Genomic DNA, 26672 nt, shown 5'->3' with positions numbered 1-26672 from the left:
CCTCATCTCTTTTCTTCTTTATCACTCAACTTTTTAGTTTCGCCGTCACCATGGTAACAGAGGCCCATTAACAAGACGGCCTCCACAGCCGCTGACACTACTGCACTTTGCAAAGCTGTTGCAGTTTTTATCTTCCTTCCGTTGTTCTTCTATATGTACAAGCTCCTGTTAGATGTTCTTCTGATCAGTCACATGGAAAGCATTATCTGGATCATGCTTGCAGTAGAGGGTTTGTTTCAATGTATCCAGTCTAGACAATCCTCTATAAGCACAATGTGGTATATGCAGCGTCCCACTAGCTTATGTGGGAACTGCAAAAGCTTCTTATTGTCTTCTGTAATTTCACGCTGTATTGTGTTAACATGTGAAATCCCTTTTTACCAGGCTGTTAGGTGCACCACATACATCTCACCACTAGATGGGGGTAACACCACAGTATATACAGAGCAGTTCAGGCCTAGTTAGGGAGTTTAGAGTTGGTAGTGGTGAAGGAGAAGGAGATAGAGTGAGGGGCTAAGGGGGAAGGAGAGGTCCCCTCTCCTCTCAGATCTCTCTGGAGCTCGACGGCCCAGAGGAGCAATGGTACGCCTCAGTATCAAAGCCAGGAAGACAGGCAGAGGAAAGTCTACATTCTACTATTTACTCTTCAGGAGTAACAAGTAATTTTCTGGTCAAGTTTATTATTAGACAAAAACACAGAAATATAGTGGCAAATCTGGGGGAGCTGCTCAACCCCTAACACTGTAGCGTGTTTTTCATTGGGGGAGCAGCCCCACCGCATGTGGACCGCAGCAAACGACTATCCCCAGCAAAAAATATTTTGCATACGGTGGAGGATGTCGGCGCTGTCCACATGCACCACAAAGGCATCCTACACAAAACGGAGCATTGTGCGGATGAAAATATAATCATAAATCACAGAAAAAATGCACCAAACGGATATGCCACTGACTATACTGGCTAGTCATAAATGCAGATATTAAAAGCTGAGACTTTTGCCAATATATTCCTGTCAGGAAGATATCGGAGCCCACATGCACCACGTCACGGCTCTCAGCATGGCAAGGGGTCCTACCACTACGCTACCTATGGTGTGAACAAGGTCTGAAGGTGATGTAAGTTTATTATTGGATAAAGAATAAAGACAAAGAAAGGACAAAGCCATTATTCTAGGCTCTAGGCGCCTTTGTATCTAGGTGAAGGACTTATTAGCTTCCGGCAGCCTCACTGTTATTCTAAGGACAGATATGGGTTCTGTTGTATCACTTGTGTAGAAGATCAAGACTGGAATTGCCTCAACTGAGACTGAAGCAAGGCAAGGAGCTGAATATCAGTGAGTACCTAACTAACTACCCTAGCCTGACACATTACTACCAGCACAGCCTGTTACTGGCATTCATCACATCCAACTTGCATGTGTACCAGAGACTGCTTTATTACTGGATGTAAACTGTTATCAAGAACCTGGTTATAGTAAAGTTCCCAGTTGGATTTAAACCTGCCTCATTCTTCTAACTTCATACCACTACCACTCTCAACATTTTGCACCATCAAGGTGCTGGCGTCACGACAATACCTAAGTCAGGGGCCCAGCCGCACAAGCACTCAGAAACCCATTCACCATGAAGGGCACCTTAATCACCACCTGGCCTGTGTCCCCTGTAATAGAGTGTGCCCCCAGAGAACCCAGTGCTGTCCTCCCTTTCACTGCACTGCTGTGAAGGTGCCTGCTAAACCGTGAGTAACCGATGAACTGTATGTACATTCCGGCCCACCGTGAACCTCACGTGTTTTGCCCCTGCGGACTGGCACGCTGCACATATTAGTAGGGCTAGATTATAGGGAGGGTGAAAGGGGTGACTGCTCCTGGACCACCCCCAACTACAGTGCAGGGTCTGAGGGACCGTGTATGGCTGTTTTCTTTGGTGTTCATTGAATTCCTGCGTCATACCAGTTAGGCTCTGCACAGTTTATGAGTAAAGGGATATTCATTTAAAGGGGTTTTCCAGGACTGTCATGGAACCTACACAATATACAGATCTCAGCTCCATTTTACTAGAATGGGGGCTGAGCTGCAGTAACCCTACATGGTGACTACACATGGGATGGTGCTGTTGGCTTCCTGTCTAAAATGAAGGAGTATAACTGGAACTGTCTGCAGCTGTAGCCTCTCCTCAGCAAGCAAATCCTCTCTCCTTACTTTCTACATACAAGAAGTCTGCAAGGCTCTGCTATTTATCATCTCACAGACAAAGCTGCAGGACCTGCATATTTAGATCATGTGATCAAAGGTCCTTGTGCAGCTGCCAGCATATTATCCAACAGCAATATTACAAATGGTCACTAGGTGGCAGCATAACCACAGTGTGTTTATGTATACATGTACAGTGCAGCTTCTTCACATTTACAGTGCATACATTTGTATCACAGTGCATTTCTCACTGCCTCCAATGCTGTTCACCTGCGATATCCATTGCATTCTGCCCGAGGCAATATTAATGTGATTCGCTGTGACGGGCCGTCTGTGACATTTGCCATCATTGTGCAGCTATGTACAAGGGCCTGTGCACACAGGATGTTCCACCCACTTTAGTGCAATACTTTTTTATGGTACCCTTATTGGCATTCTTCTGCAGTACCAGGCCCATGGTAGGATATTACTTTGCTGGCATCTCACATCAAACTAAAAGGTACAGTAGACATGGCGTATCAAACATGGTAGCAAGTGTCAAAAAATTTAAAACAGTTTTTTACTCACATTATTTGGAGGACTTTGATGCCACAATGTATGCATGACTCGCATATTCTTCAGTGATTTGGCTGCTGCAGTCACTTAACAGGTCAATAATTGAACTTAGATCAAGTGACAAGTTTAAAGAGATTGTTCAAGACTAGAAAAAGATGGCTGCTTTCTCCAAAAACAGCACCAAACTTGTCCACAGGTTGTGTGTGGTATCACAGCTCAGCCCCAAATGCTTCAATGAAACTGAGCTGCAATACCAGATACAACCTATGGGCAGGGGAGGTGCTGTTTTTTAAATAAAGCAGTCCTCTTTTTATAATCCTGGACAACCCCTTTAACTGCAAAGGATTTTCTTGTAAGAAGAACAAATCTGTTTCCCACCCTCTTGCAAGCATCTATGTTTTACTAATACTGTGCCACCCCTTCAAGGACTATGGAAGAAATAGCTCCCATTGTGGATGTTGCCGGATGCAATCTCAAGGATCAGATTTATTTATAAAAGTTTTCATTTTCTACGTTCTTAATATATCATCATTGCTTGTTTTCGTTGCTGCTGGTGGAACATTTGCCAATTTGACGCCAGTTACAGCCAATTATGATACACGGCTGATGGTAATTGAAACTGATTATTCCTTTTTATAATACAAATTGCGATAAAAGTTCAGACTGCTCAAAATAGAGCCATTTCATTCCCGGTATTTTGAATTTTTGCATTCATTAAAGTCTTCACGAGGTGGAGACTTTCTCATTGAGAACATTTTCTTTCGCAATATAAATTCTGATGTATGAACAGAGCTTGGATACAACCTGTGGCCATTTACTAGTGTATATATCCTTAAAGGGGTTGGCAAGGATTAGATAACATGGCTGCTTCCTTCCAGGAAGAGCTGCATGCCTGCTGGTTTCTGGTATTGCAGCTCACCCTCATTGGAGTAAATACCATTGCAATAACACCTCTGGACAGGTTTGGTGCTATTTCTGGAACCTAAACATGTTAGAGAATACTCAAAAAATAGAAGGGGGTTCCCTGTTTTGGGCCTTTGTCTAATAGCTGTAGTGGAGAGTAATGGTCCGTCTGTCCCTGTAATGCATGGACGTGTCTGGTCACCTAACAAGATAGACTGTTTGTAGCCTCTCTCCATTTTCCTGGCCTTTTAAAGGGGTTTTGCAACTTTATAATAACATTTTTAACTGCCAGGAACACCCCAAACACTGCATATGTTTGCCCCATATACCTGTTTTTCATGTCATCACTTTCCTTCCCCTGATTTCAGCATCACTGCATCCTGGCATGATGTTTACATGCAGAACTTCCTGTTGTCATCAGCTTCCTGTTGGATTTTCTAACCAAACCCAGCATACTTTTCTCTGTAATGTTTCACAGGGCTTGCTCCCCCTACCATACTGTTCCCTCTGCAGTAGTCACAATCCCTACACACTCCCTAGATGGGCAGGGTAAGCCCTGTGAAACATTACAGAGTAATGCATGCTAGGTTTGATTAGAAATCCCAGCAGGAAGCTATGAAAACAGGATGTTCTGTATGTAAACATCCTGCCAGGATGCAGTGATGCCAAGGGCAGGAGAAAGAAAGACATGAAAAACTGGCATATGGGGTAAAATATGCAGGATTTGGGGTACTCTGGGTAGATAAAAAATATTTGACAAAGAGACATTTTTAGAACTGGTTTAAGAATCTATAATCATTCATGAAGTTTGGGTTATACCCATCTCAAATATTGATGGCATATTGCTAGGATATGACATCAATGTACAGTGCCTTGCAAAAGTATTCACCTCCCTTGACTAGTATTTTGGTGCCTCACAACCTGGAATTAACATGGATTGTTTGAGGATTTGCATCATGTAATTTATAGAACATGCCCACAACTTTGAAGATTTTCTATTGGATTGAGATCTGGGCTTTGACTAGGCCATTCCAACACATTTACATGTTTCCCCTTAAACCACTCAAGTGTTGCTTTAGCAGTGTGTTTGGGGTCATTGTCCTGCTGGAAGGTGAACCTCCGTCCTAGTCTCAAATCACGCAGAGTGGTACAGGTTTTGCTCAAGAATATCCCTGTATTTAGCACCATCCATCTTTCCCTCAACTCTGACCAGTTTCCCAGTCCCATCCCCACAGCATGATGCTGCCACCACCATGTTTCACTGTGGGGATGGTGTTCTTTGGGTGATGTGATGTGTTGGGTTTCCGCCAGACATAGCGTTTTCTTTGATGGCCGAAAAGTTCAATTTTAGTCTCATCAGACCAGAGCACCTTCCTTTCTACATTTTCGGGAGTCTCCCACATGCCTTTTCGCAAATTCACAATGTGCCTTTTTGTTTTTAGCTGAAAGTAATGGCTTTCTTCTGGTGTCTCTGCCATAAAGCCCAACTCTATGGAGCGTACACCTTATTGTTGTCCTATGTAGATACTCCAGTCTCTGCTGTGGAACTCTGCAGCTCCTCCAGGGTTATCTTCGGTCTCTGTGCTGCCTCTCTGATTAATGCCCTCCTTGCCCGGTCCATAAGTTTTGGTGGGCGGCCGTCTTTTGGAAGGTTTGCTGTTGTGCCATGTTCTTCCCATTTGGTTATGATAGATTTGATGGTGCTCTTGGGGATCATCAAAGATTTGGATATTTTTTTAGAACCTAACCCTGACTTGTACTTCTCAACAACATTGTCCCTTACTTGTTTGGAGAGTTCCTTGGTCTTCATGGCAGTTGTTGGTTAGTGATGCCTCTTGCTTAGCTGTTGCAGCCTCTGGGGCCTTTCAAAAAAGGTTCATATATGTAATGACAGATCATGTGACACTTGGATTGCACACAGGTGGACCTCATTTCACTAATTATGTGACTTCTGAAGGTAATTGGTTGCACCAGAGATTTTTATGGGCTTCCTAAAAAATGAATACATGAATACATATTTATATATTTTTCCCATTTCACTTCATCAACTTAGACTATTGTGTTCTGATCCATCACATAAAATTCAGATTAACAAAACATTGAACTTTTTTTGATGATAAAACCCTTTTTTTTGACACCGCAGAAGAAGCCGCGGATTGGCTTGATCGAAACAATCGATGATACAATTGGGTTATGATCTGGCGGGAATAATTAGTATTATAAGGGGCTTATACCCCTAAATGTAGTTTTCTTTGCTTCTTATTGGCGGTGTGGGGGTGGCTGAGTGGGGGGAGGGTCGGGGGTTGGTCATAGGAAAGAAATCTACTACCATATGTGGTGGATTGTTTGTGGGAGGGGGGTGAGGGGGGGGGGTTGGGTTGTGGTGCGTCAAAGTGGATGTGGTTCCCCTTTTTTTGGTTTACAAATTTTTTTTCTTCTTGTTTTTTCCTCTTTCCCTCTCTCCGGATCCCCCATTTAACCATTGTTAATGACGATGATTAGAATTTTTGCTTGGAATGTACGGGGTTTGGGGGAAAGAGGTAAGAGACAAGCGGTTTTCGACCTGACTCAGGCCCATTTACCAGCAATAGTATGCCTGTTAGAGACCCATCTCACTGAGGAGACCACTAGAATGGTCGACAGGGGATGGGCTGTGCATAGGTATCATTCTACCCTCTCCAACTACTCGAGAGGTGTTACGGTGTTGATACACAGACTTATTGACTTCGTTTGTGAGGCATCCTCTGTCGACCAACAGGGGAGATTTATTTTTTTATATTGCAGGTTAGGGGGAGAGTTATGTATTTTGGCCTTTGTCTATATCCCTCCGCCATTTTCTCTTTTGGTTCTTAATTCTCTTTTATTATTTATGGATAAATGGCCAGAATGTCCAACACTGATTATTGGCGATTTTAACTGTGTCATCGATCCTCTACGTGACAGGGTCTCTATGAGTGCTAAGAGTGACAGTCCGGTCCAGGGGTCTCCCCTCGCACGGTTTTGTCTGGAGGCTGGATTTGAGGACGCTTGGGAATATCTGGGACAGGGGAAAAGGGTTTTTTCATGCTTTAGTAAAGCAGGTAAATCGTTGTCCAGAATAGACCTTGTATTGATAAATAGTAAATATGTGAAATTGATAAAACGAATGAAATATGAAACAAGGTCAATATCTGACCATTCCCCGTTAGTACTAGAATTATGCTTGTCTCCGGAAAGATATACACCAAGACCGCCCTTTAGACTAAACCCTTACTGGCTATCAGTTATAAAGACACATGAAATAATTCGAAATGATATAGGCCGATTCTGGGATATTAACTACGGTTCAGCAAAAATTCAAGTGGTATGGGATACCTTTAAGGCGTACATGAGGGGATTGATGGTTAGTAATATCACGAATCTTAGAAGGGAATATGGAAAAAAACAGAAAAATCTAGAAAAACATGTAGTGTCAGCGACAGAATCCTTTCATATAAATAAGACGGAGAATAATAGGGAAAATATGCAAAAAGCCACACAAATATATGCTAATTTTCTACTGGATAAAGCTCAACAGAATCTCTTTTTTAAAGGGCAAAAATATTTTTCAGAGTCTGGGCGACCCGGTAGACTCCTCTCCAGAGTAATCTCCAATCAACAACCCAAAAAACATTTAGACAAGGTTCGAATGAGGGATGGTAGGATAGTTTCTGGACAGGGTCCGGTGGAGAAGGCCTTTGTTGATTATTTTCTAGATCTGTACAAGGCTGATTCTAATATTACAGATGATAAGATAGATTTCTATCTAGATAGGATCAACTTTTCAACTATCACTGAGATGCAAAAGAAAGCATTGGAACTGGAGATCTCAATTCATGAACTTGAGGGAGCTATTAAATTATGTTTAGCTAATTCTACTCCTGGTTCAGACGGGCTTCCATATGAATTCTATAGTAAATACGGGGACTGTATTCTTCCTAGATTATTGGAGGTTTTTGCCGAATCAATGGAGGATGGGATGTTGCCAGATTCAATGATGGAGGCTACAGTGATACTAATTCCAAAAAAAGGCAAGGACCCTCTAGATTTAGAATCCTATAGACCAATTTCACTGCTTAATGCAGATGTAAAGCTTTTGGCGAGGGTCCTTGCTACAAGGCTTTCTGGGGTCGTCTCCTCCATAATCCATCCGGATCAGAGCGGTTTTATTAAAAATAAGGGCACACATCATAATTTACATCGGCTCTTTTCTAATATCCAGGCCCCTGGGGGGACCGCCCGCTCCATCCTGTCATTGGATGCCTCTAAGGCCTTTGACAGGGTGGAGTGGCGTTTCCTCTGGAAGGTTCTTGCTAGGATGGGCTTTGGAGAAAGGTTTATACGCACTCTTAGGGTATTGTATGGATCTCCAAGGGCTAAATTGAGTCTTAATGGAATTTTGAGTAGTAGTATCGAGTTAAACAGAGGCACCCGTCAGGGTTGCCCATTATCTCCCTTACTATTCGATATATATATTGAACCCCTTGCGATGGCCATCAGGCAGGACGATCAGGTCAAAGGATTTGGTACGCTAGGAACACAAGACCGCATCTCATTATACGCAGATGATGTTCTGTTTTTTATAGACCATACGGAAACTACTCTCCCTAGGATTATTCAAATGGTTAAAGTATTTGGTGAGGTGTCTGATCTTCTTATAAACTGGGCCAAGACTAGTCTGCTTCCAATAGACCCCCTGCCACAGAAAGAGGTTCCTGTTACTCAGTTGGATATTGTTGATACTTTTCAGTATTTGGGTTTGATTATATCATCTAGGGTTGAAAACTTTGTAGAACTTAATTTGATCCCCATCATGGTAAAGATTAGAGCTAAAATAGGGATTTGGTTGAAACTTCCCCTATCTAGAGCTGATCGAGTTTCACTGGTTAAAATGGTGATATTACCACAATTTCTTTATGTGCTCAGGAATACACCTATTTGGATACAAGACAAATATTTTAAACTTATGGAAAGAATAATAAATGACCTAATATGGGGAAGAAAGCGAGTGCGAATTAAGTTGGAATATTTGTATAAATCAGTGGATTGTGGGGGTTTAAATCTCCCCTACTTTAAGGGGTATTTTATTGCAGCCCAGTTATTGATGTGCTATGAAGCAGAGAACAGCGCACTGCTGGGGAAGTTGGTAACTAGCTATGCTCACAATAACATCTTTACCTTGTTGGAATCTGGTTTATTGAAGAGTTATGAGCAAGGCTATAGAGAGACTATAAAATTACTCCTTAGAGTGTGGGCTACAATTAGGACATGGTTGAAGGTTAAGGGTTCACTCACATTTACGCCTCTTTGGCACAATTTATATTTACAAAGGCTGGATGAAATTGCAGCCGACAAATTTTGGCAGAAGAATAAAATCTTATATATTTCACAGGTAGTTAAAAATAGAGAAATTAAACCTTATATAGAAATGGCACATAATATAAAAAATCTTTCATGGTTTAGGTACTTTCAATTGCGATCTGTACTATCTAGCCTGGATGATAAGCGGCTGTTGGATATAGATAATTTATCCTTTCTGAATGATTGGGTAGGGGGCACACTTTCTAGAATAAAAATTTCAAATATATATAAGTTATTAGTTAAGGCACGGTTTAGTGATATACATTCACCAGGACAAAAACTTTGGGAGGTGGACTGTCCGAATTTACAGGGAGAAGGGTGGGAGAATATTTTTGGGAATTTATCTTTATTGTCCCAGAACTTTAACCATGTTCTAATACAATTCTATATTTGTCACAGATTATATATCACTCCCTTTTGGATGAATAAATGTGGGTTAAGAGTTACGTCCAATTGTCCCAAATGTGACACTGTGGGAGCGGACTTTCTCCATATGATATGGACCTGTCCAAAACTTATAAATTACTGGAATGGTATTAATAATTGTATTATGTGTAAACTAAAGATTCGAATTCCTTTTGAACCACAAGTATTTGTTCTTAATGATCTTTCCAAACTAAAAAATCATAAGTATCAAAAGATCTTCCTGAGTAGAATACTGATGTTGGCTAGAGTTCTGATTAGTCGGACCTGGTTTGCCCGATCCATTCCAGATATAAATACATGGTCAAACTTAATTGATAAGGTAAAGAACTACGAGAAAATAATATACAGACGGAGGGAAATTGAATACCAGTGGAGTAGGATATGGAGTGGTTGGAGGACTGATTAGCTGAGGTCAGGTTGTATTATGTACAGGGGTCCTACTTTGACGCACCACAAATTGGGGGGGAGGGAGGGGAGGGTTTTCTAAACGCTATGAAAAGATTAGCTGAATATATTTATAATCATATTTATATATAATTAGTTGGGTCACTAAGAATTGAGAGATTGTAAAAACTTTTTTCTTTACTGTAAATGTTTTGAAGTTTTCCCAATAAAAAAAAAAAAAAACATTGAACTTAAGGCTGTAATGTAACAAAATATGAAAAAAGTCAAGGGGGGGGGGGGGGTGAATACTTTTGCAAGGCACTGTAGATAGGTGCTGGTCTCACCTCTCCAGAACGGGACCTCAGAAGTGAACAGACTGCATGCGCACATGTGCAGCCACCCTCCAAATCAATGGGAAAATCTGCAATCAATCTGCAGCAGAAATTAACATTTTAAAATCTGCACCACAGATACATTTCTGTGCAGAAAATGTACACATGTGGAACTCAGCATGAACTAAGACTAATATGTATATATTATAATTTATACTGAATCGTTTCCCACAAAACTATGTATCAATCTGCTTGGCTTCCTCCAACATAACGGCAGAAGCCCTCATGTGAACAGAAAAAAATATATATTATAGATCCCGAAAGACAGGGAGTGAAAAATGTAAATGCGGAAACAAAAAATCATCCAGTGCTGAACGGGTTGAATAAATGGGGAAAAAAGACAAAAACATTTTGTGTTACTTGGCCACTAGAGTTCACAAGAATATAAATCTTACTTCTAGATACTCCTGTAGGGGTCACTGTGTCGTGGCTCCATAAACATGGGTGTAGTTATGTTGGATACCAGGAGACAACAGTCACACCCAGGTCTGGTGATTGAAGTGGGCCAAAGAAGAAGTCAACAGTATAACAAATGGCACATGATAGGTGGAGAGAGCCCTGTTGCAGATTTTGCTTTGAGACTTGGAAACTATGAGTTATAGAATATAAAAAATATAATACAACTGTAATACAATTTGTTTTCTACATTTTTTGCAGAATAATAAATAGATTGTCTATTTTAGCAAGCCTTTTTTGTTAGAAAGGTCCTCCAGTGATAAATTCATCAGCTGGTATCCTGTCTCACCCTCACAATGAGCTGGAATTTGTAGAAGAACCTGGCAGCATGTGTTCAGTTTCCCTACAGCGCCACTACAGGGGAAACAAGGCATTACACAGTTATCACTGAAATGAATAGGCTGTCCCTCTAGTAGTAGAGTAAGAGAGACGCCCTTTGTGGCAGGTTTCCAATCTAGCCAGTAGATGAGGGTCCTGAACATGGGACTTCCGCCTATTAATCAGAATTCCAGACATCCTCTTTAAGCTCCAGTCACTGTTCAGATACTTTTTGTTCCTTCTCAAAGGCATCGGGCGATTAAGACTATCAGTCCTTGCTGAAGATAGACTACAGATGAAATGGAGAGAGGCAGAAGGACTCAGCAATGGCTACAAGGTCCTAGTTAAACCACTTACAGGTGAGATTATGAAGATTGATGGGATCCCCGTATCACCTGTAACCAACAAGACGAAGACCAGTCTCTTTTATTTCAGGGGACCCAGAGCAAGAGGTAATGCTGAAAACCAAGACCCCCAAAGTGACAGTAGGTGGTCTGGATCCTGGAAAGGAATATATTCTCCAGATACATGTGATTCAAGGAGAGAACGACATTCTGATAGCAAAGAAGAGATTTATCAGTGAGTAACTGTGTGGAATTAAAGGGGAACTGCGCAAAGGGCCAAAGATAGTATACTTGCCAGGTTGGAAAGTCCAAGAGGCTCCAATAAAAAGGGACTTTCTGAAAAGCTGGTGAAGATGCTGCATCTACAATTTCAGTCTTAGTGCCTAAACGCATACCTCTCAATTTTTGGTAAACCCAAAAAGGGGTAAAACCAGTGGCGGAATTTTTTTATTTTTTTTTAACTAAGCCACTCCTGTAATTCAATCCAATGATTATCTATACACGCCCAATCCCATACAGCCCCCACACAGTAGTTTTTACTCCTTAGTGCACCCACACAATTTTGCTGCTTCACAGTAGTGTTGCCCGCTTAGTGCCCCTTCCCAGAAGAACTGCCCCCTTAGTGCCCCCTTTACAAAATTGTTGACCCACTAGAGCAGGCATGTCCAAACTGCGGCCCTCCAGCTGTTGCAAAACTACAACTCCCAGCATGTCCTAATAGCTGTAAGCTATCAAGGCATGCTGGGAGTTGTAGTTTTGCAACAGCTGGAGGGCCGCAGTTTGGACATGCCTGCACTAGAGCCTCCTTACAAAAACTGCACTTTAGTGCCTTCTAACAATAGAACTGCCCCCTTAGTGCCAAAGTTACAAAACTGTTGACCCACTAGGGCCTCCTTACAAAAACTGCACCTTAGTGCCCCCTAACAATAGAGCTGCCCCCTTAGTGCCCATGTTACAAAAGTGTTGCCCCCTTAGTTCGTTCCCACTTTACAAAAGTGCTGCGCCCTTTGTTCCTCCCTTACGAAAGTGCTGCAGAAAGTTGTTAGACATTTTGTGAGAAACTGCCATGGAGATGGATGGTTATCTAAGTAGTTTGGATGTGTGAACATTTATATAACTGATTGTGTCTATTATATGAACATAGTAGATGATTTGAAAGCTCAATTCAAGACTGATAAGAAGAAACCAGAAATAACTCCAACCCTGAGGACCTATGAGATGGAATCTTCCCCATCTGTAAGGAGCAGCACATCTCAGACAGGTCTGCAGGAAGTCAACAAATAGTTTTATTCTTTTTTTTCCTATGCTTTTCTCTCTTGTATCCCTCTTCTGCATTCTCATCTCCTCTCATGTATTATCTTCCCCATTGTTTTCTATCCCCTCCCTCCTCTCTCTTCTCCTCTTGTCTTCTGTCTCCACTGCCCCTTATCTTTCTTCTCCACTCCTCTTCTCTCTATACATCACTTGACTAGGGTATTGTATAATTGTCAGAAATTCCTCTTCTTGTACCCCAAACCTGACCCCCACCAATTCTTAAATAACCAAATAAAACACACGGACACGCTGCGTGGCGATGGAATATATCGGTCACAGCAGCTTCTTAATTGACAAATAAGTATAAACATCCAATTACATAACATTAAAGGGATTGTTGAGTTTTTTATATTGATGACTGCCGACACCCCGCCGATCAGTTGTTTGAAGAGACCGCAGCGCTGTGTTCTCTTCACTGTTTACCTGCTCGCCATTGACATTGCAGTGGTAAGCAGTGTAATTACCACTATGCTGTCCCCATTCACTTCTGTGGGATGACTCCTTCCTATTCCCTTGAAGCTGGAGCCGTCCCATTGAAGTGAATGGGACGGCATAGTTGTAATTACACCTGCTCACTGCTAATCCGCCCCCACCAATCTGATATTGATGACTAATATTGATTTCCTGAGGATAGGTCATCAATATAAAAAAGCGGACAACCCCTTTAACATTATCAGCTATAAGCACCTTGAGAAGAACAGTTAAAACAAAGATCTTTGAAGGTCCTATTTCATTATACCAAAAATGTGATCCCCAGTCGCACCACACCAAATCTGAGTTGACAAATACACTGCCTGTCCCCCAAAAAAAATTTCACCAACAAAAAAAAAAAGGTCACACACCTGATTATGGCACGCATTCGCTGTGGCATTGTTTCGATAAGCTTCTGCAATGTCACAAGATTTATTTCCATCCAGTGTTGCATTAATTTTTCACCAATATCTTGCATTGATGATGGTAGAGTCTGACTGCTGCGCAAAGCCTTCTCCAGCACATCCCAAAGATTCTCAATGGGGTTAAGGTTTGGACTCTGTGGTGGCCAATCCATGTGTGAAAATGATGTCTCATGCTCCCTGAACCACTATTTCACTATTTGAGCCCGATGAATCCTGGCATTGTCATCTTGGAATATGCCCGTACCATCAGGGAAGAAAAAATCCATTGATGGAATAGCCTGGTCATTCAGTATGTTCAGGTAGTCAGCTGACCTCATTCTTGGTGCATATGTTGCTGAACCTAGACCTGACCAACTGCAGCAACCCCAGATCGTAGCACTGCCCCCACAGGCTTGTACAGTAGGCACTAGGCATGATGGGTGCATCACTTCATCTGCCTCTTTCTTACTCTGATGCGCCCATCACTCTGGAACATGGTAAATCTGGACTCATCAGACCACATGACCTTCTTCCATTGCTCCAGAGTCCAATCTTTATGCTCCCTAGCAAATTGAAGCCTTTCTTTCTGGTTTGCCTCACTGATTAGTGGTTTTATTACGGCTACACAGCTGTTCAGTCCCAATCCCTTGAGTTCCCATCGCATTATGCGTGTGGAAATGCTCTTACTTTCACTATTAAACATAGCCCTGAGTTCTACTGTTGTTTTTCTTCGATTTGATTTCACCAAACGTTTACGTGATCGCCGATCATTCAGGATTTTTTTCCCACCACATTTCTTCCTCGAATACGATGGGTCCCCGCTATCCTTCCAGTTTTTAATAATGCGTTGGACAGTTCTTAACCCAATTTTAGTAGTTTCTGCAATCTCCTTAGATGTTTTCTCTGCCTGATGCATGCCAATGATTTGACCCTTCTCAAACAGACTAACATCATTTCCACGACCACGAGATGTGTCCTTCGACATGGTTGTTTAAGAAATGAGAAGCAACTCATTTCACCAATTTAGGTTAAATAACTTGTTGCCAGCTGAAAGATAATATCTATTTGCTTAGTTAAATCCAGGTGGCGGCTTTTTTTTTTGGACAGGTAGTGTATGTCAGGATACCACAATCATTAGTTCTGCAGAACCTGTTTCCAATAACCACTTCCCAGCAGAATCACTAGCAAAATCTTCTTACATGCCAACGGTCCTAGTCCTGATGGGCCCCAAGCCCTTCAGCAAGTTACATTTACGACCTCCTCATTGCCAGCTGCTGTGACAGTAAGTGAAATTGCATAACCTTTGCACCACACACCATCATATCGGACTTAAATGAAACCTGTCATCAGATTTGCAATATGCAACTACTGATATGGTGCTGTAGGTCACACCACAGCAAAACAATTGTTGTATCTGTTAAAACTCTCAGCCTGGGCATTTTTATGTAAATGCACTTTGAAAATGTACCTTTCCATATGTAGATTTGGGTAATGGAGTCATTGGGGTGTCTTCTTACACTTCCCGAGTCAAGGAGTCATTGCTGCAAGCCTGCCCATCTCACTGTGATTGAAAGCGATCCAGGAAGGCATCATACTCCTTGCATTATACAGATTTAGGGCACACAAATGTATTTTTGGTCTGCATCTATCTATTTCTCCACACGTCCATTATGTGAAGTCTGCCAAATTATAGAACATGTTCTATTCTTGTCTATATTACGGACAATGATAGGAAAGTTCTACTCGGGGCAGGCTGCTCCATTCTGCAAAATGCGGAATGCACATGACCGGTATCCGTGTTTTGTGGATCTGCAATACAGCCAGCGGTTGTGTGCATGAGCCCTTACTGTTAATAAAGGACCAGAATGTCCAGTTATTTTGTACGATTATTGTTACCTCGTATACGGCAGCCATTTTGACCTGGATCTGCTTTGGGAATTATTTGGTTTGGTAATAAAATAATAAAAACTGTTTCTTTAAGAGCATACTAGTGTGAATCACTGTGAGATTGGCAGGCTTGCAGCGGTGACTCTTTGACTCCAGCTGTGTAAGAAGACACCCTAATGACTCCATTTCACAAATTGACATATCGACAGCTACATTTTTAAAGTCCAATGGTTTTGCTATGGTGTGACCTACAGCACCACATTAGTACCTGCATATCACAAATCTGATGATGGGTTCCCTTTAAGGGGCAAGTTGTTCAGGTCTGGATTTAGTGGAAAGTGAAGACACCTCTCTCATGGACCCTTTAATGAAGGTACCTACACTCCGCCTCCTCTTCTGTCTCCACTTATTGCTTCTTTTGGCCCTCTCCACTAACTCCTGCCTTATCTCCCAATTAACCCTTTCCTGTCCTATCCTACCTACAAACCCAGTCTTGTCTGGGCCTCCACTAAGGCTTCGTCCTGCTCCATCCCTCTCTGTTGCGTTGGCGATCTGCACCTGCCACCATCTTGTCCTTGGACAAAGCTCTTGGAGTGCTCACCTGGTTGCCTGCTCTTCTTCCCCAGCTCACTGGCATTCCTCTGCTCCCCTGCCCACCAGGGTAGAACAGCTACATCCTGTCCATGGAGACTGAGGCCTGATTCGTACAAGCTCTGCTTTTCCCTGCCCGTAAAGCACTCATGGGGTGCTTGAGCAATTGTACTCTAGTTTTCTGCAAAGGTGTGCTGTTGCCTTGTTTATTTGCCTGTGTACCAATCACTCCCTGACCTGACCTTTGCCTGATCTCTGTACTGACCCTGCAATTCCTGGCCTGACCTTAGACTGTTTATTGGATTGCACAAAGTTTGCTTACCATGACTCCAGCCTGTTCCTGACTATGGTTTTGCTTGATCCCTCAGTGTTTTGTATTGGGACCTCTTGACCTCTGTGGGTCAGCAGTCTACTGAACAAAGACTACTCAAAAAGGCAGAGGCCTGGTGGTTGTCATGCGGTGGAGTCCAGATCCCTCCAGAGAGGTTAAAGATAATAGGATAAAGGATAAAGACCAGGGGGGCACTTAGATAACGCCATTAGGAGTAGCTCCAAGTAAAATCTATTCAGTATACACTGCAGATCCATATCTGCTTCATAGCAACTTATTAAATCTTCTTTTCTTTTATTTCCTTCTCTTCTTGTTTGGTCTCATCTATTCTTTATTCTCTCCTCTTTCCTTCCCTTTTTTTTTCCTCTGCCTTTTTTCCTAGATTCTTTCTCCCATCTTTTCTACTTGCCGCTTCCTTCTTCTCTCCACTTGTTTCTTCTCCTCTCTCTTACACTTCTGTCCTCTTTGTCCCTCTTCTCTCTTCTTCTCATCTTCTCGCTTTTCCTGCCTCTGCTCCTCTCTTCTTGCACAGTATACCACCCTTCTTCTCTTGTCATCTTCTTCTCTCTTATTTTGTCTCCTCTTATATCTTCCCTTCTCCTCTACTCACTTCTTTATTCTTAGTTTTTTTTCTCATTTGTTATCTTTCACATATCCTGTGTATTTTCTTTCTTACACGTCTCACTTTCCTTCTTTCCATCCTTTCCAGAGTTTTTTTTTTCTTTTAAGCATGCTAGTGACATCCATGGCTTAAACTACCAGTAGATGCATTGTGAAAGCAGAACATGTTAATCAACTTTTCTTTGTTTCTAGAGAGAACAACAGAAAGTTATCACCCAGTCACCCTGAGTACCAGACCACAGGGGTCTGGTCCTGAAATTAAAAAATATGGCTCTGAAAATGAAACCATGTTGCCTAAGATTTCCTCCAAAATGGAAAGAGATGTTTCTGCTACATCTGGTACCCTGCGAAGAGGTGATAAAGTCATCCTATGGCTGACAGTCAACCAAAGTTCATTACCTCTTCCTGAATGAATTGTTCTTGTCTCTCTCTTCAGGATCAATGCACCACTGTGACACTGCACTTGAGTGGGACATCATTTTACTGGTTGATAGTTCATGGAGTGTAGGACGCACTAACTTCCGGCTTGTGAAAAACTTTCTCTGGGGAATACTTAGCCCCCTCCACATTTCCCGGGACAAGATTCGCATTGGTACTGTGACTCTTACATGGTCGTAGGGGATAAATAGTATATATATTATAAATTAAAATAGCTTATGGTAATGTGAAGATGTTGGCCACATACTTATGTATATTGGCTAGTGCTAGTACACTGTGGGGACATAACATGAAGGAAAGAAAGCTCTTGTCTACAATAGGAGAAAAGAATAAAACTGGGAAATGTCATGATGGTGGAAGGGATTTGACAATGTTCGAATATAGGAAGTGTATGAAGAATGAAAGAGAGCAATATATAGACATAATATGTTATATAGTATATGGCCATTGATTTTCTACTGTAGGTCCTTACCAATGTGTGCGTCAATGTTTTTACATATATTATTGATTCTCATCTTTAGGGCTTTCTCAGTACAGCAGAGAGCCACAAACAGAGTGGGACTTGAATACATATTCTTCCAAATCTGAAGTCTTAGATGCCATTAAAAGAGTGAAATACAAAGGAGGCAACACATTTACTGGTATGTAATGTACTTCTTTTGATTCTGCCATGATCCAGTACCCTTATAACATATAGGATTGGTGTATGACTAGGTATGGCACTTATCCATGTCTTGGACGAAAATCTCAGAGCAGCTTCGGGGGCCCGGTCCTTGGCAGGGAAGGTATTAATCCTACTGACAGATGGGAAGTCACAAGATGATGCAATTACAGTTTCAAAAAGTCTCAAACAATCGGGAATTTATATATTTGCCATTGGTAAGGAATGGAGGCCACCTGATCCTCAGTCTGTCTTTTCGCCACCATAGATATTCCTTTCTTATTTTTCTGGGCATTTTGGATTTGTAGGTGTTAAGAATGCTGATGAATCTGAGTTGAGACAAATAGCATCAGAGCCAACAGAGCTGACACTACATATGGTACCTGACTTCCCAATGCTAAGCTCCTTGGTGGGGGATGTGTCTCGAGCTCTCTGCATGAGACTGAAGGAGAGGAGGAGGGAAGCAGATTTTGGTATGACATGTGGAATATGGACTAGACTTTATTTTAACTGAATCTTGGCTTCTTAGTGATACTTGTGCCTCTTATACAGGGTCTTGGAATGTTGCTGGAACAGGGTTGCTTGACCCTCATCCCAGCCCTACACAGCTTGTGGTCTCAGATGTAACAGCTAAGAGCATGCGTGTCTCCTGGACTCCTCCTCAACAGACTGTCAATAAGTATCGTATAGTTTACTATCCATCACGAGGAGGAACTCCGCAAGAGGTATAACCCCATATTACTCTTTTGCATGACTCAGCTCCATTAATTACAATACATTTCCTATGAACTGCTCCATTCTCTTCTCTTTACTAAATTCTGTCCTATACTGGTCTAATGTCACTATTCCACCCCTCCACCTTTACTTGATGACCTAACCCATATTTGTAGCCTTTACTCTATCAGAAAATTGACCCCTCCATTCTACTATTTATTTGCAGGTAGTACTAGATGGAGACTCTTCTTCTGCGGTTCTGGTGAACTTAACGTCTCGTACAGACTACCTGGTGTCTGTGTTCCCCATCTATATCAGTGGTGTGGGTGCAGGGCTTCGTGGAATCACCTCAACCTGTAAGTTCCTACTAAACAAAATATCTACAGTATTCTTATGCCACTGTTATACTTGTATGTTCTGAAGATGAACGATTTCATTCTTTCTGTGCTTCCAGTTCTCTGTGTAATACAGACACAGTATAATGTATAGCAGCCAGAACTTCCTGTGGCCACTACCTGCAAGTCCATATACTCAAATAGTCACTCAGACAAGATACTGAGTGTTTGAGTGACAGCCCAAGGGGGCAAAGGACTGGAATAAGTGCAATATAAATATATATATATATATATATATATATGTATATAAGACAAAGGCAGCACAGCAGGCCAAATATAAATATGCAGGGCAATGGATCTGGCAACAAATCCAGGACAATATAAAAAGAGAAATTGCAGCACTCTCACAAAAAATGAGTGGAAAGAAAAATACTTTATCCCTCCATGTGGTCGCAACATTTCAGCTCATCCATAGAGCTTGAGAAAGGGTCTATAAAGGGTGTATAAAGTATTTTTTTTCCCACTCATTTTTTGTAGAAGGTGCTGCCATTTATATATATATATATATATATATATATTAAAACTGCTTGACTAAAATCTAGTACATATCCTCTGCTGTCTCTTTCAGTACCACTGACAGCTCCCCGTGCTCTCTCTGCGGATCAAGTGACAGACTCATCCATGCAGTTACACTGGCAGCCATCGGAGGGAGCCACACACTACCTGGTGACCTACTCTGCAGAGACTGATCAGGGTTTGGAGGTGACAGAGGTAATGCTGTTTCCACATTGCCCCCTTAGAGTTTGACTGAACTTCTTTAAAACAAACATTTGCTTTGCAGAATAAGGTGGAAGACACAAAGTTCTCTCTGTCTGGGTTATGGCCTAGGACCCTGCATAGTGTAACTGTAGTGGCGGTGTCTGGGGAGGAGTCCAGTGACCCTGTCACAATTCAGCAGAGGACAGGTAGGTTCTAGTAGTCAGTCTGATGACATTGATGATGATAACATTGGTGGCTAGATGTAGGGCTGGTGCTGTCTCCTGCAGAGCATTTTTTTTTAAAGATATATATAATTTTTTTATAGCCTTTTACATATATAAAACTATTACATGTGGCGAAGACATTATAAGAAAAAAAGATGAAAAGATTTTACTTCTAATCCTTATCTAATCCTCCTACCCATTCCCTGGGCACGCAGCTAAAGCTTGATTAAATTATCCATTTCTTGCTTCTTGAATAAGCAGCTCGTACGTTTAACCCATCTTTTCCTTTGTTGATATTTTGCATGTGTATGTTCAGCCATTCCACTGTAGAAAATCATTTTTATTATATTTATAAGCTGGGGATACATTGGTGAATTTTTGGAGATCCACTAACTATGTTTTTTTAGCTGCCAACAACTCTGCATGAATTAAACTGTAATTCTATCAGTGGCACTGTCAGCATGATCAACCCTATTAAAACAGGCATACTACCTATTAAAGGGGCTGTCTCACTTCAGTAAGTGGCATTGATCATGTAGAGAAAGTTAATACAAGCCACTTACTAATGTATTGTCATTGTCCATATTGCTTCCTTTGCTGGCTGGATTCATTTTTCCATCACATTATACACTGCTCGTTTCCATGGTTATGACCACCCTGCAATTAATCAATGGTGGTCGTGCTTGCACACCATAGGATAAAGCGCTGTGCCTATGTGCACTCCCATAGTCCCGGCCACCAGAGAGGCCGATGCTTTTGCCTATAGTGTGCAAGCATGACCACCACTGCTGGATTGCAGGGTGGTCATAACCTTGGAAACGAGCAGAGTATAATGTGATGGAAAAATGAATCCAGCCAACAAGGGAAGCAATATGGATAATCACAATATATTAGTAAGTGGCTTGTATTAACTTTCTCTACATGATAAATGCAACTTACTGAAGTGAGACAACCCCTTTAAGGTTGAACATGCTAAGTGCAACAAGCTCTATCTTGCTGCAATCAAATGTGCCAATGTAAAGAAGTTCCTACTACTGTTATTATGCAAATTAGGTGCTCGGAGCACCGAAGAGCTGGCCTAACCCCTTGGAGCCCTGCTTATCCTTCTCCTCTCCCCCATTTCCACTGCCTCTTCTCCACTGATTGACAGGAATAACCATCCTCACTGCCTTTATGCCTGGCCCTGAAATCTTGAGAATATGTCGGTGACAGTACAATCGACATATGCGCAGTTGATCTTGTATATAACATCATCTGTAGAAGCATTGATATCAATATTAGGTTTAAGAGCAGTTTTGAATTTAATATCACAACCTCTGTAGACTCTAAAATGTATTTTCCAGAACATCTCTTAATAATTCTGATTTAATTAAAAAGTATTACCCATCTTTTTAGTATTCTTTTTCCTACCATTTAAATCTAGGGAATACATTAATTCTAAATCTCTTGTCCATTTGAGAAAGCGAGAAGTATTCAATGATGTTGAATTTATTTCCTGATAATGGATTATGCTGTAAATCTGAGAAGTTGTTAATTTATTTCTCTCCTGAGACAACACTTTTGTCCACAGATGTCCATAAATTGCCAAATCCTTCATATGCAGTAGACATCAAATGTCTCCATTAAGAGTAATAAAGAAATCATTTACAGATGTACCATTTTTTTTTACTAGCTTGATTGAAATTTTATATAGCATATAGTGCATTTAAACAGAATAACAACCGCACTCAAATTGAATTCTTATGTGTTCGTTTTTATTTTGGGCAACTTTCACCAATTTGTGACGTTTCGGTCATACGACCTTTATCAAACACTGTGATAATAAGAGAATAATTCGGTAAATATACAGTATAAAGGCAATATCAACAATTACCATAGAGCCTTATTTTGACATATAATACTGGCACTTAACATAGAAGATACTCCGATAAAAGTCAGAATAATCCAGAAAAAAATAATAATAAAAAATAAAAAATAATATTCAAAGTAAGAAATACAAAATGGAAAAATGAAAAAAATAATAAAAATTCAGAAATAATACAGAAACCGCTACTACGGCAATGTGGTCATATTCATTTACATGAATTATCAGAAGCATCCAAAAACTTGGCACTCCGTATATAGTGGATCGACGTTAAGGATAATTATTCCATTGAAGGTAAATAGATATTCTAATTATATTAGTATGCACAGATGAGTAAAAGAGTGAATATGCGATCCTTTGATATAACTAGCTTGAACTACAATTTAGAAAACGACCTCTGTCCCAGATTAGAATTAACAGAGTGAACAATGCACATTATAAGTACAGACAGATGCAATTGAGGCTAATTCTTATAGAACCGGGTGCCCCCATTTCAACAAAACAACACTTACCAAGTTGCCATAAGAAGGAGGAGAAACCATAGGAGAAATAAAGCTGATGGTGTATCCACACCCATATGAACGCTATGGCTAGGCGGTACATGTGTTCTAATATAGCCGGCCCGGGAGGAAGTGACGAAACCGGAAGTGCCCATGCGTTCCATGCTGGAACGCATGTCGCCCCATCTATACCGGTGAATATAATCTATATATACGTCCTGGGGAGATATTGGATAATAGCGCTGCTGGTGTAGAGACAAGGAATGTTCTAATGTGGGGTGTGACTATATGTATTGTGTTATCCTGAGGAGATCGCGAACCGGAAGTGTGTTCCGGCCCCGACCGGAAGTAGCAAATGCGTTCCAGCTTGGAACGCATCGAATGCGATCATAGTTTTAAGCTTAGGTCAGTGTCTATAATTGGAGCTGAGTTGGAATAAATGGTGTGGAATATATGTGTTTGGGATATACAATCTACACCTATGACAGAATAAATATAGGAAAAATCCTGATTTAAGGTAAAGCTAGTGAGGGAAGAGAAGATGAGAAATTAGAGGAATAGAGAAAGGAAGGAGGTATAAAATGAAGAAAAAGGGGAAGAAAATAGAAAGAGAGAAAGAAGAGGGAAAAGAAAAGGGAAGAGAACAGAAGGAATAGAAGGAAAATGGCGATCAAAGAAAAAGGTGGGGGGGGGGGAAAGAGGGGGAAAAAATGAAAGAAATAAAAGAACCAACACCTAGAAAAGGATATAGATAAAAATGGCAAACATTGGTGGGGGTCCGGTTCTTAATGCATCTGAAAAAAACAAAAGGTAGATAATTAGTCATAATCTCCACTAAGTAACACCTATACCAATGACATTACATTTATTTAAATAAAAGAGGACAATTCATAATCTCTGTTGAGTCCCTTAGGTTCTAAACTCTGTAGCCTGTGTATCCAATACGCCTCACGTTTTTTAAGTATTTGTTGTCTATTACCTCCTCTTCTAGGTAATTCAATTTTTTCTATTACCTGAAATTTCAATTGGGATACGCTGTGTTTCATTTTGTGAAAGTGGTGAGGGACTGGGAGCAATAGGTTCTCGCATCTAATAGTAGACTTGTGTTGGCAGATACGATCCCTCACACTTTGGGTAGTTTCCCCTACATAAATCAGGCCACATGGGCATTTCAGAAGATAGATTACATAATTGGATTGGCAAGTATGAAACCCCTTGATTTGGATGGATTCACCAGACTGTGGATGATGAATTTTGTCCCCTTTCATTACGTTGGAACATTGCGCACAATGTAGGCAGGGAAACGTACCCTGTCTGGCTTTACCAAGTAAGCGCTGATGTAAAGTGGTACTGCTCGGGCCAATATCCGCTCTGACAAGCCAATCACGTAAATTTTTAGGTCTCCTACTACATGGTAGGCATCGTGTTTGGAATTCCTCTATGTTGGGGAAGGAACGAGTGAGTACGTTCCAGTGTTTATTGAGAATATTCATAATCTTGTAGGAATGTGGATGATAGGTGTGTACAAAAGGGATTCTTTTTTTATTTTCTATTCTTCGTTGTGGACTGGAATCTGGTTTTGGTGAGATTATTTCCTGAGGGTATCCTCTCTGCTGGAATTTGGAGGTCATTTCTAATAATCTTTTCTGTTTATTTTCCTCTGATGTTACTATTCTTTTGATACGCTCGAATTGTGATCTGGGTAATGATTTTTTTGTTGAAGGTGCGTGGCAGCTCCTATAATGAAGTAAATTGTTTCTGTCCGTAGGTTTACGGTACAGATCTGTATGTAGGGAGCCATCCTGTTGTTTAAGAACCAAGGTGTCAAGAAAACTAATACTTTGCTGATCATAGTGTATTGTGAATTGTAACTCTGGGTAGATAGAATTAAGATATAAATGAAAATTTGTAAGTGACTCCTCCGAACCTTCCCATAGACAAAAAATATCATCTATGTATCTTTTCCAGATTTTAGCATGCTGTTTAAATAGATCCTGTGGATATATGTGTTCTATCTCGAATCTTGTCATATATGCATTAGCATAAGGTGGCGCTGCATGTGACCCCATTGCGGTTCCTTGTTTCTGTATATAAAAGGAATCCTCAAACATAAAAAAGTTTTTTTGCAACACTATTTATGCATATAGTGCATTGTAAGTGTCGGGTCACAAATATTTAGCACAGAGTGCTTTTCCGGGAGTAGAATATTGATGGTCTAACTCCTGGCACTGCCTCCAATCAGCTGTTTGAAGAAGCCGTGGTGCTCTGGTGAATGCTGTGGCCTCCTCAAAGCATACCAACACAGCGCCTCACATTGTATAGTGGCTGTGATTGGTATTGCAGCCCTGGCCTATTCACTTGAATGGGACTGAACTGCAGATAGGTCATGTGACCAAGAAAGTGACGTCACTGGCCTAGGAAGAGGCTAGGAGCGCTGCAGCGTCTTCAAATAGCCCGGACCCCCAATGATCAAATGCTGATGACATCAATGTTCTACTCCCAAATAAATCTTTTAAATTTACTGTAAAATGGCAGGTTAACAAGGAGGCCTCACAGGAGAGGTGGTCTGGCCACTTACTGTACAGTTAGTCTCAGAAGACAGGCACAGTTCTTAGATGTTACAACAGTCCAACTCATAGTTGTGGTAGTGGTGGTTCCCACATGATGCAACTTCCATGATTCAGGGGTGGGTGGCTCTATGGTGGCTTTACATTGCAGAGTCTCCGTAAGACCTGCTAGTAGTTATGACTAGGGATGAGCGAACTCGAACTGTATAGTTCGGGTTCGTACCGAATTTTGGGGTGTCCGTGACACGGACCCGAACCCGGACATTTTCGTAAAAGTCCGGGTTCGGGTTCGGTGTTCGTCGCTTTCTTCGCGCTTTTGTGACGCTTTCTTGGCGCTTTTTGAAAGGCTGCAAAGCAGCCAATCAACAAGCGTCATACTACTTGCCCCAAGAGGCCATCACAGCCATGCCTACTATTGGCATGGCTGTGATTGGCCAGAGCACCATGTGACCCAGCCTCTATTTAAGCTGGAGTCACATAGCGCCGCCCGTCACTCTGCTCTGATTAGCGTAGGGAGAGGTTGCGGCTGCGACAGTAGGGCGAGATTAGGCAGATTAACTCCTCCAAAGGACTTGATTAACTGATCGATCTGCAGCTGTGGATCATTGAGCTGCTGATCCTCAATTGCTCACTGTTTTTAGGCTGCACAGACCGTTTGTCAGTCTCATTTTTCTGGGGTGATCGGCGGCCATTTTGTGTCTTGTGGTGCGCCAGCACAAGCTGCGACCAAGTGCATTTAACCCTCAATGGTGTGGTTGTTTTTTGGCTAAAGCCTACATCAGGGTGAAGCTGTCACACCAAGTGCATTTAACCAGCAATAGTCTGTTCATTTTTTGGCCATATACTAAATCAGGGGCAAGCTGCGCCTGTCACCAAGTGCATTTAACCCTCAATGGTGTGGTTGTTTTTTGGCTAAAGCCTACATCAGGGTGAAGCTGTCACACCAAGTGCATTTAACCAGCAATAGTCTGTTTATTTTTTGGCCATATCCCAGTCTAATTCTGTCACTAAATCCATACCGGTCACCCAGCGCCTAAATACTAGGCCTCAAATTTATATCCCGCTAAATCTGTCCTTAGTGCTGTAGCTGGGCGAGTTATTTAGTGTCCGTTCAAGCACATTTCTTGTTCTGGGTTGAAATACAATTCCCAATTTAGCAATTTCATAATTTAGTGGTTTCTGCTATATCAGAGCTATTTGAAATCTATCCCTAAAAGGGTATATAATATTCAAGGTGCACATTGGGTCATTCAGAATAACTTCACACACACCCGCTACTGTGTATTTCCAAGTCTAATTCTGGCACTAAACCCATACCTGTCACCCAGCGCCTAAATACTAGGCCTCAAATTTATATCCCGCTAAATCTGTCCCTAGTGCTGTAGCTGGGCGAGTTATTTAGTGTCCGTTCAAGCACATTTCTTGTTCTGGGTTGAAATACAATTCCCAATTTAGCAATTTCATAATTTAGTGGTTTCTGCTATATCAGAGCTATTTGAAATCTATCCCTAAAAGGGTATATAATATTCAAGGTGCACATTGGGTCATTCAGAATAACTTCACACACACCCGCTACTGTGTATTTCCAAGTCTAATTCTGGCACTAAACCCATACCTGTCACCCAGCGCCTAAATACTAGGCC

The 26672-nt window shown here is 41.4% G+C and overlaps 1 protein-coding gene across 3 annotated transcripts in view; it reads left to right on the top strand.

Moving 5' to 3' along the window:
• Positions 1-26672, top strand: part of LOC122941116 (collagen alpha-1(XIV) chain-like) — a 121568-nt gene that overhangs the window by 18101 nt on the left and 76795 nt on the right. Inside the window, exons 3-14 of one of the 3 annotated variants that reach the window (XM_044298128.1) lie at positions 11253-11363; positions 11440-11583; positions 12496-12609; positions 17160-17321; positions 17404-17559; positions 17927-18046; positions 18120-18284; positions 18375-18539; positions 18619-18791; positions 19007-19136; positions 19744-19886; positions 19957-20080. In XM_044298128.1, coding sequence (XP_044154063.1) covers positions 11253-11363; positions 11440-11583; positions 12496-12609; positions 17160-17321; positions 17404-17559; positions 17927-18046; positions 18120-18284; positions 18375-18539; positions 18619-18791; positions 19007-19136; positions 19744-19886; positions 19957-20080 — 1707 coding nt within the window. Of the gene's footprint in view, positions 1-11252; positions 11364-11439; positions 11584-12492; positions 12610-17159; positions 17322-17403; positions 17560-17926; positions 18047-18119; positions 18285-18374; positions 18540-18618; positions 18792-19006; positions 19137-19743; positions 19887-19956; positions 20081-26672 lie in introns of all 3 variants that reach the window. The other 2 variants (XM_044298127.1, XM_044298129.1) reach the window with 2 other exon arrangements.

Source organism: Bufo gargarizans, chromosome 6 (assembly GCF_014858855.1).
Source record: "Bufo gargarizans isolate SCDJY-AF-19 chromosome 6, ASM1485885v1, whole genome shotgun sequence".
NCBI classification, from domain to species: Eukaryota; Metazoa; Chordata; class Amphibia; order Anura; family Bufonidae; genus Bufo; species Bufo gargarizans.
This window is presented reverse-complemented; position numbering and strand designations above follow the sequence as displayed.